The sequence below is a fragment of the Saccoglossus kowalevskii genome, chromosome 22, assembly GCF_978046115.1.
Source record: "Saccoglossus kowalevskii chromosome 22, keSacKowa6.1, whole genome shotgun sequence".
Taxonomy (NCBI): Eukaryota; Metazoa; Hemichordata; class Enteropneusta; family Harrimaniidae; genus Saccoglossus; species Saccoglossus kowalevskii.
In genome coordinates this window covers 2752140-2773021 of record NC_140662.1, presented here as the reverse complement: position 1 = coordinate 2773021, position 20882 = coordinate 2752140, and the positions used below count along the sequence as shown (strand labels likewise).

Sequence of the window (20882 nt, the reverse complement as noted above, 5' to 3'; positions counted from 1 at the left end):
ATGCAAGATTTGAACTAATAAATGAGTAATCAAAAATTAAAATATCAATAGATATGTATCCTATTATGGCGTTTTCCCAATGCTTTGTTCAAAATAAATCACAAAAAATCTCAGAAAAGTGAAAATAAAAATGTTTTTATCTGTGCAGATTGTTCTTGTTTGATTTCTTTCTGATGTTGTGTCCCATTCTATGATTACATCGGTTCTATTTTAAATGAAATCTCGTAATCATATCAAACACACTTTTGATAATTATTCTTCTTTTTTTTTAAATTCTTTGAAATGGATTATCATGGGTATTTTTATTTTTATTTCTGTTAGTTCACCTAAATTTGATTTCTAGTTTAGATATTTGTTAATGAAATGTTTTAAATGCTATATGATTTATAGATTCAATGTGATTTCTAGATTGACTAGTTTTATAATATTTATTGATTTAGAATCAAGAATTAAAAGATCTATTGCCGTACAGCTTTGCTATCCATCATGCAGGTATGACAAGAGTTGATAGAACACTGGTAGAAGATCTTTTCGCTGGTAAGGATTACTTAAAGCAATAAAAGAAAAGATTTTGGTTCTCGTTTCAGGGAACATGATGATGGGGTGATGTGTCATCTGGATTTATGAATTTGAAAATAACACTGAAAACCCTTTAAAAACAAAATACGTTCCTGCATAATTGGGGATATTGATGTATGAATGTACTCTTCTTTCAGATCGTCATATTCAGGTTTTGGTGTCTACCGCTACCTTAGCTTGGGGTGTCAATCTACCCGCCCACACTGTCATAATTAAAGGTACACAGGTATATAATCCTGAAAAAGGGCGATGGGTAGAACTTGGTGCACTTGATGTACTCCAGGTAAGAGCAATCATATTCACTGCTATATCAAACTATTTTCTGTTCATTGCAAGATTGCATTTTATGCATGAAATTAAACGTAAACACATGACAAACAAAGGTGAAATCATCATGTTCGTGTCAAAACTTAGCACAAGTCAAACAAGAAGGTATTTTTGGGGTTATTTCCACGCTTAATAATGTGCTACTTGTATACACATTTGATGGTGGTCAGAGTAAGATTGGCATTTCAACATTGAGCTTTCAAAAAGAAATCATTTGATTTTTGCAGGAGATATTCGGTTTGTGACTGTTACACAATACACAAGATCTAATCATTTATTAGTCCCTGTTCAAGCAAAGTTTGACTTATAATTTGGTGTCTGTCTGTTCAAAGTCGTATTTCGCAACCCTATGGACCAAATTATTGTTTGTGCCTACCCCCGGGTAGTACTTTTTCTGAGACATATGCACATGCATTGGTTCTGTACTGTGTCTGTTTCCTTTACAACATACAGTATCAAATATTTCATTCCCGTTTTGAATTTATGTTTGCCTTTTTTGCTTAAAGGATAAATTTAGTGAAAATAAAATCTTGTGTATATATCTTTTTTCCTATATTCCACATCAACTCATCAAAAATAATCTCCATACAAAACAGTCAAAATGTGTTTATACGATAATTATTTGAAACTAAAGTATTTTACAGTACAGTACCAAATATTATCCAGGAAATTATATATAATGAACTGATAATTAATGCTATCTCTTTCAGATGTTGGGTCGTGCTGGCCGTCCTCAGTATGACACCAAAGGTGAAGGTATACTTATAACAAGTCATGGAGAATTACAGTATTATCTATCTCTGCAGAACCAACAGGTGGGACATAAGACATTGTGCAGCACACTTAATAAGATTTGGTTGCGAGTTGAGATGGCATACATGTAGATGTTATTGAGTTCTCGTATGAAATATCAAAGTCTTGCATGATATCTCATTTAAATCTCGCACCAATTCAAAATAATGTTTGTAATCATTTGACCTCAGTGCATCCAACCAACCATCAGTCCCCACTTCTATTTTTTACATGACTGGTCCAATCACATTCATGCTTAACAAGTAATGTATTCTGGAAGACATTGGCGTGCCTATTCTTTTCATAATGATGCCCAAATAGACTCTTGTTTTGTGCTTAAAATTCAAATTAAATTACAAATTCATGTTAAAACTTCTTATATTTCTTGAACAGAGATCTATGTAATGCAATTACTTGTTTTATTTTGTTTCAGTTGCCGGTTGAGAGTCAGTTCATTCATAAATTAACTGACAACTTGAATGCCGAAGTGGTGTTAGGTAATATTCAGAATGTACGAGATGCCGTTAACTGGTTAGGATATACGTATCTCTACATTAGAATGATGCGTCACCCGTCTCTCTACGGTGTTGCAGCAGATTATCGTGACACAGATCCATTTCTAGAACAAAGAAGAATTGATCTTGTACATACCACTGCCTCTGTCTTAGATAAGAATAACCTGTTGAAATATGATAAGAAATCTGGTAATTTACAGGTAATATTTGCTTCATTTACTATTGCATTTATTTAGTGATCGCTATACGTACTGAACTGGCTGCTAAGCTCACATGACTCCCCATAGATACTGGTTGGCTAAGTGTTTCTCCATTTTATCATTGCATGCCTGTTTCTGTTTCCTTTATTTTGTTTCTGTGCAGGAACAGCTATGTGCTTTGTCTGTCCATCTGTTTGTCTTTTCGCCTATTCGCGTGTCTGTCTGTCTGTCTGTCTGTCTGAAATCAAACTTTGTATATTGATGATGTGTAATGAGTTTGAATGTTAAGGGAATGCTATGGTGTTCTTTCATATTACTGTTTGCTCTAACAATACTATATTACTGGCTGGCTGTATATTACAAAATGTTTCTGTTTAGAACAGAAATATATACATTAAAGTGCCCCAATGGTGTATGTTTGTGATTTTGTCATAGCAACAAAAATACCAGAATGTGTGACCTTTAAGGGTCATGAAAGTGGCTTATTGAACTGAACTTCTTACACTGTTCTCTTTCTTTCAGGTGACTGAACTTGGACGTATTTCCAGTCATTATTACTGTACAAACGAAACCATGGCAACCTACAACCAGCTGTTAAAACCGACCCTGAGTGAGATAGAATTGTTCCGTGTTTTCTCGTTATCAGGAGAGTTCAAAAACATCACAGTTAGAGAAGAGGAAAAATTGGAACTGCACAAACTATTAGAACGTGTTCCAATTCCTGTTAAAGAGAGTATAGAAGAACCAAGTGCCAAGGTAGGAGTCTTCTTTAAAATATTTTGGAGACCTTTGAATTAATTGTCGTTTGTTGTATTACTCAGTCTAGATTGAAAGTTTGGTTTTCATTTGACCTCATGTAAGTGAAAAAAAGATGACTGTTGCCTCCATTGAGATCTGAAAGTAAACTGAAAGTTTCTGATGTTTTATCATTTCTCCAGTTACCGTCATTGTGTTTGTTTTTACTTCAGGTGAATGTTTTGTTACAAGCATACATATCTCAACTTAAACTTGATGGTTTTGCTCTTGTTGCCGACATGGTGTATATTACCCAAGTAAGTAAAAAAATAGCGCCTCCTATAGGTGATACTTAGAAATCTTTATGTCTGGTTCATACCTATGTAGTTATCTGAATGGATACAATGCAGAGTATGGTGGTAAATACATGAGTATTGTCGTATAGATACACTTGATAAATTCAGGGGTAAAAAGTGTACAGTTAGAAACGTTCTATGTGTTTAGTACATGTAGTATAACTTTTGATGTGGGTGGATGGCGATGGTTGTTGCATATGTATTCCCTCCCACCTTACAATGAAGTCACACTTTGTTACAAATATTGACATAAGTACACTAACCATGATTCTCACTGTGTTTAGTCTGCAGGTCGATTGATGAGAGCCATATTTGAGATAGTATTACATCGAGGTTGGGCACAGCTTGCTGACAAATGTCTGGCACTATGCAAAATGATTGATAAACGCATGTAAGTTCATTAGTTTATTGTTTTGATGTAAATGAGCAGATGAAACTATGGACTATGGCAGTCTTGTTTAATCCCTTTATGTATTATTTCATTTGTAATTAGGTGCCTGCAATTGCCTTCACACACTTCACCATGCCCAGGGATCTACCCATGTCAGTCACTGGCGTCCAGCACACAGAAATTCTGATCAGAATAAATGTTGCATATTGGCACTATTCTATTGTTTCTGATACTGGCAAGTTGTCACCCACTGGACCATCATCAGGTTTTAACATGCAAAATAATACAATGAGAATATTTACAAAAACAGTACTTTGGATGAAAAAATCCAAGATCCTGTTTCAATCTCTCTCTCGTATAAGTGTGCCAACTCAGAAAAATGTGAATGCTCATGCCCAAGGTAACTAGGATATTGGGATGTCCAGGTGGATCAAAATAGCTGCTCCGATTACGATAACTATATTTTCGTACATTTTTGATGTATTACATTTTTTCACTATGAATGTGGTAATACATGTTTTATTACAAACCGCCTATGTCATGTCAGAAGGTCGTAGCATCAGTATCGCTATCTACGAGATGAGACTTGAATGGGATCTTGGCATGATGTCACCATACAGTACTATGCGCGTTGCAAACCCAAAGTAATTTACCTGTGGTCTAATGTATTTTTATTTTAATCTTTTCCAGTTGACATTCTGTTTGTTTTAACAAAAAAAAACAGATTTGAATAAGTCAATATAATGGGAGGCAAGAGATTGATGTATAAACAGAAGGAAGGTTTATCATTGCAGTTTAACAAGAAAGTTTAACCTGTATGTTCATACTGTAGGTGGCAATCCATGAGTCCATTGAGACAGTTTAAGAAGATACCAGATGAAGTGGTCAAGAAAATAGAGAAGAAAAACTTTCCATGGGACAGATTTTATGATCTCGGACATAATGAGATTGGTGAATTGATTAGAATGCCTAAGATGGGAAAAACTATCCATAAATACCTGCATCAGTTTCCGAGGTTAGAGCTGTCCACTCATATTCAGCCGATTACTAGGTCTACTTTACGGGTGGAGTTGACCATCACTCCTGATTTTCAGTGGGATGATAAAGTACATGGTGGTTGTGAGGTAAGAACCAATAGCTAGATCATTTCAACCAGTAAAGTTAACCTCTGTTGTAAGTAGATTTAGTATTATCATCTGCTGTAGGGGTAGTTTAGTGAACTCAATGTGTCTGCGGTCTCCATATTTATATCAATTGCAGTGAAATGAATGTGTACAGTACTATTGCAGGATTTGGGGGAAATAATGTATGTATGTACAAGTCCATATTAATCTGACATGTCAAGGCACATGCAAGTTGCACATAGTTTTTCTTGAAATCAATGCTATGATACCAGAGTATTTCGTGATTGAATTGTCTTTTTTTTTAAAGGCTTTCTGGATCTTGGTGGAAGACGTTGACAGTGAAATAATTTTACATCATGAATATTTCTTACTAAAGAGGTTAGTATTTGTATTCCTCACTTCTGATAGTTCAAGGTACATCAATACTAAAGCAGATTTAATATTTAGTTTTTAATTTACACTATCACAATGAAATCATGACTCTGCGAGAAAAAAATGAATTATTACAATCTTGTATTTTTTACACAACTCTCACAATGTACATCTATTTGTACTTGTTCATACTTTGATATTAAAAGTGGAATGATGTTGCCATGGTTATAGTTTTTCATGATTGATGTAATTTTGTTACAGTAAATTCTCGCAAGATGAACATGTTGTAAAGTTCTTCGTACCCGTCTTCGAGCCGCTTCCACCACAGTACTTCATCAGAGTAGTATCTGATAGGTGGATTGGTGAGTAACAAGTCACTCAGGTCATAGGTCAATTATGTAGTTATTGAGGTTAGGTCATGCATGTTAATCTCTCAATGCAGTCACTCAGGTCATAGGTGAATCATGACATCCAATGCAGTTACTGAGGTCATGCCATTCATGTTAAGCCCTCAATGCTGTAACTCAGGCCGTAGGTCAGTCATTATGTCCAGTGCAGTTACTGAGGTCGTGCCATTCATGTTAAGCCCTCAATGCTGTAACTCAGGCCGTAGGTCAGTCATTACGTCCAATGTAGTTACTGAGGTCATCGGCCATGCAAATTACTGTCCCCCCCCCTTTCGAAATGCAATCAATGGAACTGTACTACATGTATGTGCGTTTCCTTTCAACAAGGACGCCATTACCTTCCATTGTATGCAAAGTGCATCATACCAGTTGATGTCATTCGTACATGTCCACAAATTATGAGTTTAGGTTTGCTTATTTTAAATCAAGAGAGTGGAAATCAGCATAGACTAAAAATTGATAATGACAGTAAAACGGGATAGATCTAAAGCACATGTGAAATATATTTAAAAGTATCATGGTATTTGAATTAAGTGCTTTTCTTTTTTCTTTTATTACAGCATCAGAAACACAACTACCTGTGTCATTCCGTCATCTAATTCTGCCAGAAAAGAACCCACCACCAACTGAGTTACTAGATCTACAAGCATTGCCAGTTTCTGCTTTACGTAATCTTTCATGGGAGTCAATGTACCAAGATAAATTCACCATTTTTAATCCGATACAGACACAGGGTATGTTTCTGCTTTACGTAATCTTTCATGGGAGTCAATGTACCAAGATAAATTCACCATTTTTAATCCGATACAGACACAGGGTAAGTTTCTGCTTTACGTAATCTTTCATGGGAGTCAATGTACCAAGATAAATTCACCATTTTTAATCCGATACAGACACAGGGTAAGTTTCTGCTTTACGTAATCTTTCATGGGAGTCAATGTACCAAGATAAATTCACCATTTTTAATCCGATACAGACACAGGGTAAGTTTCTGCTTTACATAATCTTTCATGGGAGTCGATGTACCAAGATAAATTCACTATTTTTAATCCGATACAGACACAGGGTAAGTTTCTGCTTTACGTAATCTTTCATGGGAGTCAATGTACCAAGATAAATTCACCATTTTTAATTCGATACAGACACAGGGTAAGTTTCTGCTTTACGTAATCTTTCATGGGAGTCGATGTACCAAGATAAATTCACCATTTTTAATCTGATACAGACACAGGGTAAGTTTCTGTTTTACTTTACGTAATCTTTCATGGGAGTCGATGTACCAAGATAAATTCACCATTTTTAATCTGATACAGACACAGGGTAAGTTTCTGTTTTACTTTACATAATCTTTCATGGGGGTCGATGTACCAAGATAAATTCACCATTTTTAATCTGATACAGACACAGGGTAAGTTTCTGTTTTACTTTACATAATCTTTCATGGGGGTCGATGTACCAAGGTAAATTCACCATTTTTAATCCGATACAGACACAGGGTAAGTTTCTGCTTTACGTAATCTTTCATGGGAGTCAATGTACCAAGATAAATTCACCATTTTTAATCCGATACAGACACAGGGTAAGTTTCTGCTTTACATAATCTTTCATGGGAGTCGATGTACCAAGATAAATTCACCATTTTTAATCTGATACAGACACAGGGTAAGTTTCTGTTTTACTTTACATAATCTTTCTTGGGAGTCGATGTACCAAGATAAATTCACCACTTTTAATCTGATACAGACACAGGGTAAGTTTCTGTTTACGTAATCTTTCATGGGAGTCAATGTACCAAGATAAATTCACCATTTTTAATCTGATACAGACACAGGGTAAGTTTCTGTTTTACTTTACATAATCTTTCATGGGGGTCGATGTACCAAGATAAATTCACCATTTTTAATCTGATGCAAACACAGGGTAAGTTTCTGTTTACGTAATCTTTCATGGGAGTCCTATGCAATGTATATAAATGTAAAATACTGTAAAATCATTTATTTTCACTGGCATTTAATTTCACTATTTTTAAAGTTCACAAACCTAACAAGGAAACAATGAGTTCTATTATTATCTTGCATGTTCTCAGGGATTTTATTTAGCGGATGATACTTATCTGTAAAATTAGTGTAATAAAAAAACAGTGAATAATTAATGTGTGTACAGTACATTTGTACATTGTTCAAGAAAATAAAAAAGTAAGTTTGAAATTTGATGCAGTAATACGTCTGAATTGTCTTGCCCATTTATCGTTTTATTTATTATTACAGTGTTTAATTCTGTATATAATGGTGATGATAACGTCTTTGTGGGAGCACCTACTGGTAGTGGTAAGACTGTGATTGGTGAATTGGCAATACTACGTATGCTATCCCATAATACTGATGCTAGATGTGTTTATGTTACGCCATTGGATTCATTAGCTGAAATGGTGAGTCTGACATTTCCATGGTAACAATCACAGTAGTGTTTGAATCAAGGTGGATGATTAGAAAAAAATTATTGACACATCACCTTCCAAGAAAATCTTGAATTGTTTCGTCTTCTATATTGCGACACCTCCACCTACTGACATCTCCATATAGTGACACCTCCACCCACTGACATCTCCATATAGCGATGCCTCCACCCACTGACATCTCCATATAGCGATGCCGCCACCCACTAACATCTCCATATAGCGATGCCTCCACCCACTGACATCTCCATATAGCGATGCCTCCACCCACTGAAATCTCCATATAGCGATGCCTCCACCCACTGAAATCTCCATATAGTGACGCCTCCACCCACTGACATCTCCATATAGCAATGCCTCTACACACTGACATCTCCATATAGTGACACCTCCACCCACTGACATCTCCATATAGCGATGCCTCCACCCACTGACATCTCCATATAGCGATGCCTCCACCCACTGACATCTCCATATAGCGATGCCTCCACCCACTAACATCTCCATATAGCGATGCCTCCACCCACTGACATCTCCATATAGCGATGCCTCCACCCACTGAAATCTCCATATAGCGATGCCTCCACCCACTGAAATCTCCATATAGTGACGCCTCCACCCAATGACATCTCCATATAGCAATGCCTCTACACACTGACATCTCCATATAGTGACTCCTCCACCCACTGACATCTCCATATAGCGATGTCTCTACACACTGACATCTCCATATAGTGATGTCTCTACACACTGACATCTCCATATAGCGACGCCTCCAACCACTGACTTCTCCATATTGCGACGCCTCCACCCACTGACATCTCCATATTGCGACGCCTCCACCCACTGACATCTCCATATTGCGACGCCTCCACCCACTAACATCTCCATATAGCGATGCCTCCACCCACTGACATCTCCATATAGCGATGTCTTCACCTACTGACATCTCCATATAGCGATACCTCCACACACTGACATCTCCATATAGCGATGCCTCCACCCACTGACATCTCCATATAGTGACTCCTCCACCCACTGACATCTCCATATAGCGATGCCTCCACCCACTGACATCTCCATATAGCGATGCCTCCACCCACTGACATCTCCATATAGCGATGCCTCCATCCACTGACATCTCCATATAGCGATGCCTCCACCCACTGACATCTCCATATAGCGATGCCTCCACACACTGACATCTCCACATAGTGACGCCTCCACCCACTGACATCTCCATATAGTGACGCCTCCACCCATTGACATCTCCATATAGTGATGCCTCCACCCACTGACATCTCCATATAGCGATGCCTCCACACACTGACATCTCCACATAGTGACGCCTCCACCCACTGACATCTCCATATAGTGACGCCTCCACCCACTGACATCTCCATATAGTGATGTCTCTGCACACTGACATCTCCATATAGTGATGCCTCCACCCACTGACATCTCAATATAGTGATGTCTCTACACACTGACATCTCCATATAGTGACGCCTCCACCCATTGACATCTCCATATAGTGATGCCTCCACCCACTGACATCTCCATATAGCAACAATTTCTCACACTGACACTTCTCGTGACACCTCTATATAGTGACACCCTTGTATAAGTGGCATCTCCACATTGTAGTTACCTACATGTAGTGACATCTCCCTATACTGCCATCTCCATACAGTGACACCTTCCTAATAATATCTCCACAGTAACACATTCCATACATACATCTTTATAGTAATATCTTCATATAGTACTGACTTTTTAATAGCAACTTCTCCATATAGTGACACCTCCATATAATGATGTCATATAATCACATCTCTATAAAACAGATCTTATTACTTATAGTGTGAGTATATTGTTTTGTTTTTTCTGCAGGTGTACAATGATTGGCATACTAAATTTCAATTACAAATTGGTAAGAAAGTGGTTTTATTAACCGGTGAAACCAGCACTGATCTGAAACTGTTAGCAAAGGGAAATATTATCATCAGTACACCAGAGAAATGGGATGTGTTGTCTAGGCGATGGAAACAACGTAAAAATGTGCAGAATGTCAATTTATTCATAGTCGATGAATTACAGCTTATTGGTGGTGATAACGGGGTGAGTCAAATTATAGTTACAGTAGTATGAGATTTCAGCCTTTGTTGGAGGTAATATGTTCTTGTATGAGATATATCTCATCTCAAATTGTTTACTGTGTTGTCATTTCAGCCTGTGTTGGAGGTAATATGTTCTTCTATGAGATATATCTCATCTCAAATTGTTTACTGTGTTGTCATTTCAGCCTGTGTTGGAGGTAATATGTTCTTGTATGAGATATATCTCATCTCAAATTGTTTAGATATATCTCGTCTCAAATTGTTTAGTGTGTTGTCATTTCAGCCTGTGTTGGAGGTAATATGTTCTTGTATGAGATATATCTCGTCTCAAATTGTTTAGTGTGTTGTCATTTCAGCCTGTGTTGGAGGTAATATGTTCTCATATGAGATATATCTCATCTCAAATTGTTTACTGTGTTGTCATTTCAGCCTGTGTTGGAGGTAATATGTTCTTGTATGAGATATATCTCATCTCAAATTGTTTACTGTGTTGTCATTTCAGCCTGTGTTGGAGGTAATATGTTCTTGTATGAGATATATCTCATCTCAGATTGTTTACTGTGTTGTCATTTCAGCCTGTGTTGGAGGTAATATGTTCTTGTATGAGATATATCTCATCTCAAATTGTTTACTGTGTTGTCATTTCAGCCTGTGTTGGAGGTAATATGTTCTTGTATGAGATATCTCATCTCAAATTGTTTACTGTGTTGTCATTTCAGCCTGTGTTGGAGGAAATATGTTCTTGTATGAGATATATCTCATCTCAAATTGTTTACTGTGTTGTCATTTCAGCCTGTGTTGGAGGTAATATGTTCTCGTATGAGATATATCTCGTCTCAAATTGTTTACTGTGTTGTCATTTCAGCCTCTGTTGGAGGTAATATGTTCTTGTATGAGATATATCTCATCAAGAATTGTTTACCGTGTTGTCATTTCAGCCTGTGTTGGAGGTAATATGTTCTCATATGAGATATATCTCATCTCAAATTGTTTACTGTGTTGTCATTTCAGCCTGTGTTGGAGGTAATATGTTCTTGTATGAGATATATCTCATCTCAAATTGTTTACTGTGTTGTCATTTCAGCCTGTGTTGGAGGAAATATGTTCTTGTATGAGATATATCTCATCTCAAATTGTTTACTGTGTTGTCATTTCAGCCTGTGTTGGAGGTAATATGTTCTCGTATGAGATATATCTCATCTCAAATTGTTTACTGTGTTGTCATTTCAGCCTGTGTTGGAGGTAATATGTTCTTGTATGAGATATATCTCATCTCAAATTGTTTACTGTGTTGTCATTTCAGCCTGTGTTGGAGGAAATATGTTCTTGTATGAGATATATCTCATCTCAAATTGTTTACTGTGTTGTCATTTCAGCCTGTGTTGGAGGTAATATGTTCTCATATGAGATATATCTCATCTCAAATTGTTTACTGTGTTGTCATTTCAGCCTGTGTTGGAGGTAATATGTTCTTGTATGAGATATATCTCATCTCAAATTGTTTACTGTGTTGTCATTTCAGCCTGTGTTGGAGGAAATATGTTCTTGTATGAGATATATCTCATCTCAAATTGTTTACTGTGTTGTCATTTCAGCCTGTGTTGGAGGTAATATGTTCTCGTATGAGATATATCTCATCTCAAATTGTTTACTGTGTTGTCATTTCAGCCTGTGTTGGAGGTAATATGTTCTTGTATGAGATATATCTCATCTCAAATTGTTTACTGTGTTGTCATTTCAGCCTGTGTTGGAGGAAATATGTTCTTGTATGAGATATATCTCATCTCAAATTGTTTACTGTGTTGTCATTTCAGCCTGTGTTGGAGGTAATATGTTCTTGTATGAGATATATCTCATCTCAAATTGTTTACTGTGTTGTCATTTCAGCCTGTGTTGGAGGTAATATGTTCTTGTATGAGATGTATCTCATCTCAAATTGTTTACTGTGTTGTCATTTCAGCCTGTGTTGGAGGTAATATGTTCTTGTATGAGATATATCTCATCTCAAATTGTTTACTGTGTTGTCATTTCAGCCTGTGTTGGAGGTAATATGTTCTTGTATGAGATATATCTCATCTCAAATTGTTTACTGTGTTGTCATTTCAGCCTGTGTTGGAGGTAATATGTTCTTGTATGAGATATATCTCATCTCAAATTGTTTACTGTGTTGTCATTTCAGCCTGTGTTGGAGGTAATATGTTCTTGTATGAGATATATCTCATCTTAAATTGTTTACTGTGTTGTCATTTCAGCCTGTGTTGGAGGTAATATGTTCTTGTATGAGATATATCTCATCTCAAATTGTTTACTGTGTTGTCATTTTAGCCTGTGTTGGAGGAAATATGTTCTTGTATGAGATGTATCTCATCTCAAATTGTTTACTGTGTTGTCATTTCAGCCTGTGATGAAGCTAATATGTTCTTGTATGAGATATATCTCGTCTCAAATTGTTTACTGTGTTGTTATTTCAGCCTGTGTTGGAGGTAATATGTTCTTGTATGAGATATATCTCATCTCAAATTGTTTAATACTGTGTTGTCATTTCAGCCTGTGTTGGAGGTAATATGTTCTCGTATGAGATATATCTCGTCTCAAATTGTTTACTGTGTTGTCATTTCAGCCTGTGTTGGAGGTAATATGTTCTTGTATGAGATGTATCTCATCTCAAATTGTTTACTGTGTTGTCATTTCAGCCTGTGTTGGAGGTAATATGTTCTTGTATGAGATACATCTCAAATTGTTTACTGTGTTGTCATTTCAGCCTGTGATGAAGCTAATATGTTCTTGTATGAGATATATCTCGTCTCAAATTGTTTACTGTTTTGTCATTTCAGCCTGTGTTGGAGGTAATATGTTCTCGTATGAGATATATCTCATCTCAAATTGTTTACTGTGTTGTCATTTCAGCCTGTGTTGGAGGTAATATGTTCTTGTATGAGATATATCTCATCTCAAATTGTTTACTGTGTTGTCATTTCAGCCTGTGTTGGAGGAAATATGTTCTTGTATGAGATATATCTCATCTCAAATTGTTTACTACTGTGTTGTCATTTCAGCCTGTGTTGGAGGTAACATGTTCTTGTATGATAATATCTCATTTCAAATTGTTTACTGTGTTGTCATTTCAGCCTGTGTTGGAGGTAATATGTTCTTGTATGAGATATATCTCATCTCAAATTGTTTACTGTGTTGTCATTTCAGCCTGTGTTGGAGGTAATATGTTCTTGTATGAGATATATCTCATCTCAAATTGTTTACTGTGTTGTCATTTCAGCCTGTGTTGGAGGTAATATGTTCTCGTATGAGATATATCTCGTCTCAAATTGTTTAGTGTGTTGTCATTTCAGCCTGTGTTGGAGGTAATATGTTCTCATATGAGATATATCTCATCTCAAATTGTTTACTGTGTTGTCATTTCAGCCTGTGTTGGAGGTAATATGTTCTTGTATGAGATATATCTCGTCTCAAATTGTTTAGTGTGTTGTCATTTTAGCCTGTGTTGGAGGTAATATGTTCTCATATGAGATATATCTCATCTCAAATTGTTTACTGTGTTGTCATTTCAGCCTGTGTTGGAGGTAATATGTTCTTGTATGAGATATATCTCATCTCAAATTGTTTACTGTGTTGTCATTTCAGCCTGTGTTGGAGGTAATATGTTCTTGTATGAGATATATCTCATCTCAAATTGTTTACTGTGTTGTCATTTCAGCCTGTGTTGGAGGTAATACGTTCTTGTATGAGATATATCTCATCTCAAATTGTTTACTGTGTTGTCATTTCAGCCTGTGTTGGAGGTAATATGTTCTTGTATGAGATATATCTCATCTCAAATTGTTTACTGTGTTGTCATTTCAGCCTGTGTTGGAGGTAATATGTTCTTGTATGAGATATATCTCATCTCAAATTGTTTACTGTGTTGTCATTTCAGCCTGTGTTGGAGGTAATATGTTCTCGTATGAGATATATCTCATCTCAAATTGTTTACTGTGTTGTCATTTCAGCCTGTGTTGGAGGTAATATGTTCTTGTATGAGATATATCTCATCTCAAATTGTTTACTGTGTTGTCATTTCAGCCTGTGTTGGAGGAAATATGTTCTTGTATGAGATATATCTCATCTCAAATTGTTTACTGTGTTGTCATTTCAGCCTGTGTTGGAGGTAATATGTTCTCGTATGAGATATATCTCGTCTCAAATTGTTTACTGTGTTGTCATTTCAGCCTCTGTTGGAGGTAGAATGTTCTTGTATGAGATATATCTCATCAAGAATTATTTACCGTGTTGTCATTTCAGCCTGTGTTGGAGGTAATATGTTCTCATATGAGATATATCTCATCTCAAATTGTTTACTGTGTTGTCATTTCAGCCTGTGATGGAGGTAATATGTTCTTGTATGAGATATATCTCATCTCAAATTGTTTACTGTGTTGTCATTTCAGCCTGTGATGAAGGTAATATGTTCTTGTATGAGATATAGCTCATCTCAAATTGTTTACTGTGTTGTCATTTCAGCCTGTGTTGGAGGTAATATGTTCTTGTATGAGATATATCTCATCTCAAATTGTTTACTGTGTTGTCATTTCAGCCTGTGTTGGAGGTAATATGTTCTCGTATGAGATATATCTCATCTCAAATTGTTTACTGTGTTGTCATTTCAGCCTGTGTTGGAGGTAATATGTTCTTGTATGAGATATATCTCGTCTCAAATTGTTTACTGTGTTGTCATTTCAGCCTGTGTTGGAGGTAATATGTTCTTGTATGAGATATATCTCATCTCAAATTGTTTACTGTGTTGTCATTTCAGCCTGTGATGGAGGTAATATGTTCTTGTATGAGATATATCTCATCTCAAATTGTTTACTGTGTTGTCATTTCAGCCTGTGTTGGAGGTAATATGTTCTTGTATGAGATGTATCTCATCTCAAATTGTTTACTGTGTTGTCATTTCAGCCTGTGTTGGAGGTAATATGTTCTTGTATGAGATATATCTCATCTCAAATTGTTTACTGTGTTGTCATTTCAGCCTGTGTTGGAGGTAATATGTTCTTGTATGAGATATATCTCATCTCAAATTGTTTACTGTGTTGTCATTTCAGCCTGTGTTGGAGGTAATATGTTCTTGTATGAGATATATCTCATCTCAAATTGTTTACTGTGTTGTCATTTCAGCCTGTGTTGGAGGTAATATGTTCTCGTATGAGATATATCTCGTCTCAAATTGAGAGGAATATACGTATAGTGGCACTGAGTTCATCTCTATCTAATGCTAAAGATGTTGGACAATGGTTAGGATGCAGTACGACACAGACTTTCAACTTCCATCCTAATGTCAGACCTGTACCATTAGAACTACATATACAGGTAAGTTAACGTTATTAAGTAAATTAGATATAATACACCCAAAAATATAGCACCAGAACCATGATGCACTAATGTAGCAATCAACACAGTCTTTTACTCAGTTTGGCCGGATTTATGTTTTTGAACATAAAGTTTCTATGGCAACCTGGATGCATGCACAAATCAATAGTATTCAGTGAATTGGCTGAATTGGAAAAGTGCAAAATGAAAGATGTATAATAAAGTACAAAAACAAGTGTCATCAGAACCACATAATTTAGTTTTGTTAGCCTTAAGACTATATAATTTGAAAAGTAATCCCTTCAGGATGTAATAACGCATTCTTGTTTTTTTATTTTTAGGGCTTCAACATTACCCATAATGCATCACGATTAATTGCTATGGTGAAGCCAACTTACAACGCCATTTTAAAACATTCTCCAAAGAAGCCAGTCATTGTGTTTGTCCCATCAAGAAAACAGACCAGACTCACAGCAATTGATCTTTTGACGTATTGTTCTGCCGATGAGCAGGAAAGTCGGTTTCTTCATTGCCACAAAGAAGATCTGGAAGCTCATCTTAGTAGGGTATCGGATGAGGTAGGTCATCTGATGCAAATATACATTTTCTGTGTAAATTATTAGCTACCCAGTTTTCTCCTTAGCCTTTTCAAGCATTGCATTTTTTTTTTGCTGTGGCCGCGTTACTTTTTTTTGCTTGTTGTGCTTCGAAGTGTGTCTTCTATGTGAGGTGCAATTATACAACTCTAAAGTTGTGTCAATAATGTTCAAGTAAATTGAAGTGCACACACATGTTCAAAACAACATTGTAATTATTCTAAAAAACACTCAAATTAATCTAATTTCTGACACTGCATTTCATGGAGTTGTTGTCAATTTCTGGGCTCTACAGCTGATAATTTGGGTCTCAGAATAGCATCAGAAAGAGATATATATATAAATAATACTTAAAGGGTATTGGTATGGAAACCTATAACAAACACAAAATGGTGTCATGACCTCTACTCTTAAAGAATTCCTGCTCAGGATTCATCAATCTTTTTCCAAGGATTGACTGAACCAGGAGTGGGCCTACTTTTTTGTGTTTGACGTTTCCATGGTTATTTATCAAATTTGCTGAATTTTTGCTTAAAAACTATGTAATATAGCATATTTGTAAAAAGAAAACAAAGCATGATCACTTGGATTGAGTTGTAAAATGTTGCCTGTGGCAGAGACTGATTCTGAACCCTCAACCATGCCATCAGTGGCAGAAATCCATCAAGGCTTGGAGAATGTGAATCATTGTGTAATAACTATGAACTAAATGGGAGGCGGTGAAAGACGTGGCTACTATTATTGAATTCTTTGAGCCCTAAAGTAAGCTTCAGACACCATCCACAAAATACCGCATTCTGCCGTAAATTCATACTCTCTGAGTGCATACTTTGACGTATCCTCATAATAATCTTATTATTGTACATCTTTTCCTTCGAAGGATACATCATGGGAATGCTGAAATCCAAAAAACTTAGAACAGAAACGGCGAACTTCTTTTTGTGGAGTCCGGTTAAACCCTGATTCCAGCTATGTTTGTTAGCCCCCGCCAGATCTGCGATCCGGGCGGGAGGTATTAATTTCGATCGTGTCTGTGCAAATGTGTGTGCACTTTTTCATGTTAGCAGCTTTTTCTCACACATGTGTGATCCAATTCAGTTCAGAGTTGGTACAGAGACAGGAATTGATGGTGCTATTGTGCGCATCAAGTTATTTTTTCGATTCTTCAAAGTTTCACTGTGTTTTTCCTTGATTTTTAACATTTTTCCTTCAAAATCCGACTTTTCCCGAAATTACCCGAGTTTAATCCGAGTTTTGATGACGCTTATGCAGTTCTCGTCTCAGTGGAAATCAGTCATTTTTGTGAGGATATTGTATCCCGGAATTGTATCTTTATTTGTGCAACGCTTATATGGACAAAATTGTGTCTCGTCAATTTCAAAGGTAAGAAACTGTGCTTGTTATGGTATTTATACACTTTGTATTATCGTTTGTGTCTCGGGTTTGGTGATCATGAGAAACTATTGCTAACCTGGCGAGAGTTTTGCCAGAAAAATTGCCTTTTTATTATGGTTGTAGGAACTGATTATGTATTGTATTAATTGAAAGTTTACCTCGTGATTTAAGAGGTTTGCAGTGCTCTCAACGGGATTCAAACGTCGTGGTGGTGTCGGCGCAGTGCTGCTCTGAGATGCTTGCCAGACTCTGCCTCGCTCAAAATCATTATCGCCATGCTTGATTTCTGCAACATTTACATTTGTTTATGATTTCCACAGCTATTGTTCTACGAGATGCGTCCTCGCTGTTCATAAACAGCCATAAACAAGTTTAGTTGGGTCGGCATGTACTCATTGAAAGTGTTGGTTTATTTACGTAATCCACTGGTCACGCAATAGGCGAAGTTAAAAATATGTCGCTACTCAGGAGAGCTTGCCCACAACGCTAAATGTCCCAATATAAACGCACTGGTACGTTTATTTTTTCAACAGAAAAATTCCACCCGGTACATTTTTATTTGGGACGGTACGTTTATTTATTTTTAAAATCCGATTAAAAAAAATCATGCCTTTTTCCCCATGAGAAACGAAGCCAAAAGATCGCACTAAAACATCGGTAAATCTGGTCTTCCGTGTTGCTTTCACCATGAGGTCGCTGAACTGTCATATTTAAATGTTTTATCCATCCAGCATTTTGATTGGTTGATTAGCGACTTGACCTATCTGGTCAATAAACACGCGTCGTGGGCATGGATAACATGGTGGATATCGTCTCATCAAGCGTTAACACGTAACCAAAAACATTTGCTTACTATAAAACTAAGTTCAATTTTACTTGCATTTCATAACAATTCAACAAATTTTTTTTTTGTACGTTAATATAATCACTACTGAGTACTAATCAACAATTACAACACTTCGAAAACAAGTAAGCTACCGTACCGTGATCATTTGCTACCAACAAAAAAATAATGCATAATAAATATAGTGAATATTTTTTGTTTTCATGTAAACAGTTTTTTTATTGACTGTAATTTTCCAACATTTCATGACGCCTTTTGTAGAACCAAATTCGGGCCTTTCACTCCTCCTTGACGCTTATTTAAACAATTATACGGCATCTTGTCGCCAGCCACGAATGTCACACTAGACGAACTTGATCGATACTGCCGACCATTCCATGCATTTTTTATTGACGCATGACTACGGTAATCGCAAATTGAGAAAAGTATTGTCCTTGCAACAATTTCGCACAATACGTCACCACTATACAGTGACTGATTTTAATTTTTATTCAACATTAAAACAAACTACAGTGAGTTGTTCTATGGTCGTATAAAAATAAAATAAACTACATTAAGATACAGTAAAGTTCACCAACTAAACAGAATGCTAAATAAAGCTAAATAATATTACAAACACATATAGAATCACAATAAACTTGTACGATACAGTACAATACAATACTACTATTGCTAAGGAGTGGAAAATCACATTCACATTAGAGTCATAACTATGGAAAGAATATTTTTATATTTGGTGGAGCTGCTCATATATAAAATACATATATTTTTGTATGTATTGTGCAGTTTCCCAGCCAGTCCGACTCGATTAGTGATTGGTTTGCTACTTCATTACATCTTGCAGCCTTTCACACAGTATATTGCTAAACATGCATCAATTGTTGTCCATGTATATTCCTAATTGCTCAGTGAAAACTTGCAATTTCTTTCGGGCTGGTATAAATATATTAAGTAATATGTTTTCGTACTGAAAAGACGGTACACAAATATCTTTTTTAATTAAATTTAACAGCTAATGGGAGCATATATGCTACAATCTCTGCTTACTTTTGACTAAATGTTCTTTTGTTTTTTTCAGGTGCAGAGCCAGAATTCTTTTCTCGGAAAGCAAAGCCATTGAAACTGCATATATTACAAAAGCATACTATTCGCTGCATGTCTGACAATTGTATAAAGTCGTCGTCTTTTTTTTTTTTTGAGAAGTGCTGTCAACCAAAGCATAAATATGTGTTTCTCTGTACATAAAAGTTCAATTTCACACGATTTGTTAATATTAATGTATGATAATAAAAACTTGATAATATTTTTCTGGATTCTTGCACTTTATTAGTCCCCGTTCGGACGCAGTCCGAAAACGGGGACTTAATATGTTTTGCCCTGTGTGCGTCCGTCCGTCCGTCCGTCCGTCCGTCCGTCCGTCCATCCGTCCGTGCGTTCGTGCGTCCGTGATCACCTGTATCTCGAACATGCATGGACCGATTAAGTTCAAACTTCACTCATACATCACACATTATATGGGACATATGCACATGCATTTTTTTCATGATCCGATTAACGATAGCCGAATAGCGGCCATTTTAAGGCCGAAAATGCATCAAAATCGCACATTTTCACCATTCCGGACCCGGATCTCAGTTATGCATGGACGGATTTTGTTCAAATTTGGTACATACATTAAACATAATAGGACCTTGATGCACGTCATTTTTTTTCGAATCAAGTTCGAAATGGCCGACTGGCATCATGTCACAAATATGTATGTGCATTTGTTTCATGATCTCATTAACGATAGCCAAATGGGGGCCGCTTTAAGGCCGAAAATGCATTGAAATCGCACATTTTCACCATTCCGGACCCGGATCTCAGTTACATTTGTATACATGGACGGATTTCATTCAAATTTGGTACATACATTAAACATAATAGGACCTTGATGCACGTCATTTTTTTTTTCGGATCAAGTTCGAAATAGCCGACTGGCGGCCATTTTGTTTTAAAGAATTCAGTTCTGGATCCGTATCCGAGACATGTCTGGATTGATCAAGTTCAAACTTCACACACACAAGGTACATCATGTCACAAATATGTATGTGCATTTGTTTCATGATCTCATTAACGATAGCCAAATGGCAGCCGCTTTAAGGCCGAAAATGCATTGAAATCGCACATTTTCACCATTCCGGACCCGGATCTCAGTTATGCATGGACGGATTTCATTCAAATTTGGTACATACATTAAACATAATAGGACCTTGATGCACGTCATTTTTTTTTTTCGGATCAAGTTCGAAATAGCCGACTGGCGGCCAT

At 36.4% G+C, this 20882-nt stretch overlaps 1 protein-coding gene across 1 annotated transcript in view; it reads left to right on the top strand.

Moving 5' to 3' along the window:
- LOC102806598 (U5 small nuclear ribonucleoprotein 200 kDa helicase-like) overlaps positions 1-20882 on the top strand; it is a 71853-nt gene that overhangs the window by 35156 nt on the left and 15815 nt on the right. The window contains exons 17-31 of the mRNA XM_085496079.1: positions 441-537; positions 717-862; positions 1617-1721; positions 2132-2413; positions 2936-3169; positions 3382-3465; positions 3789-3895; positions 4728-5019; positions 5327-5397; positions 5653-5753; positions 6359-6532; positions 8066-8226; positions 10147-10374; positions 15546-15737; positions 16079-16315. Coding sequence (XP_085352205.1) covers positions 441-537; positions 717-862; positions 1617-1721; positions 2132-2413; positions 2936-3169; positions 3382-3465; positions 3789-3895; positions 4728-5019; positions 5327-5397; positions 5653-5753; positions 6359-6532; positions 8066-8226; positions 10147-10374; positions 15546-15737; positions 16079-16315 — 2511 coding nt within the window. The remainder of the gene's footprint in view (positions 1-440; positions 538-716; positions 863-1616; positions 1722-2131; positions 2414-2935; positions 3170-3381; positions 3466-3788; positions 3896-4727; positions 5020-5326; positions 5398-5652; positions 5754-6358; positions 6533-8065; positions 8227-10146; positions 10375-15545; positions 15738-16078; positions 16316-20882) is intronic.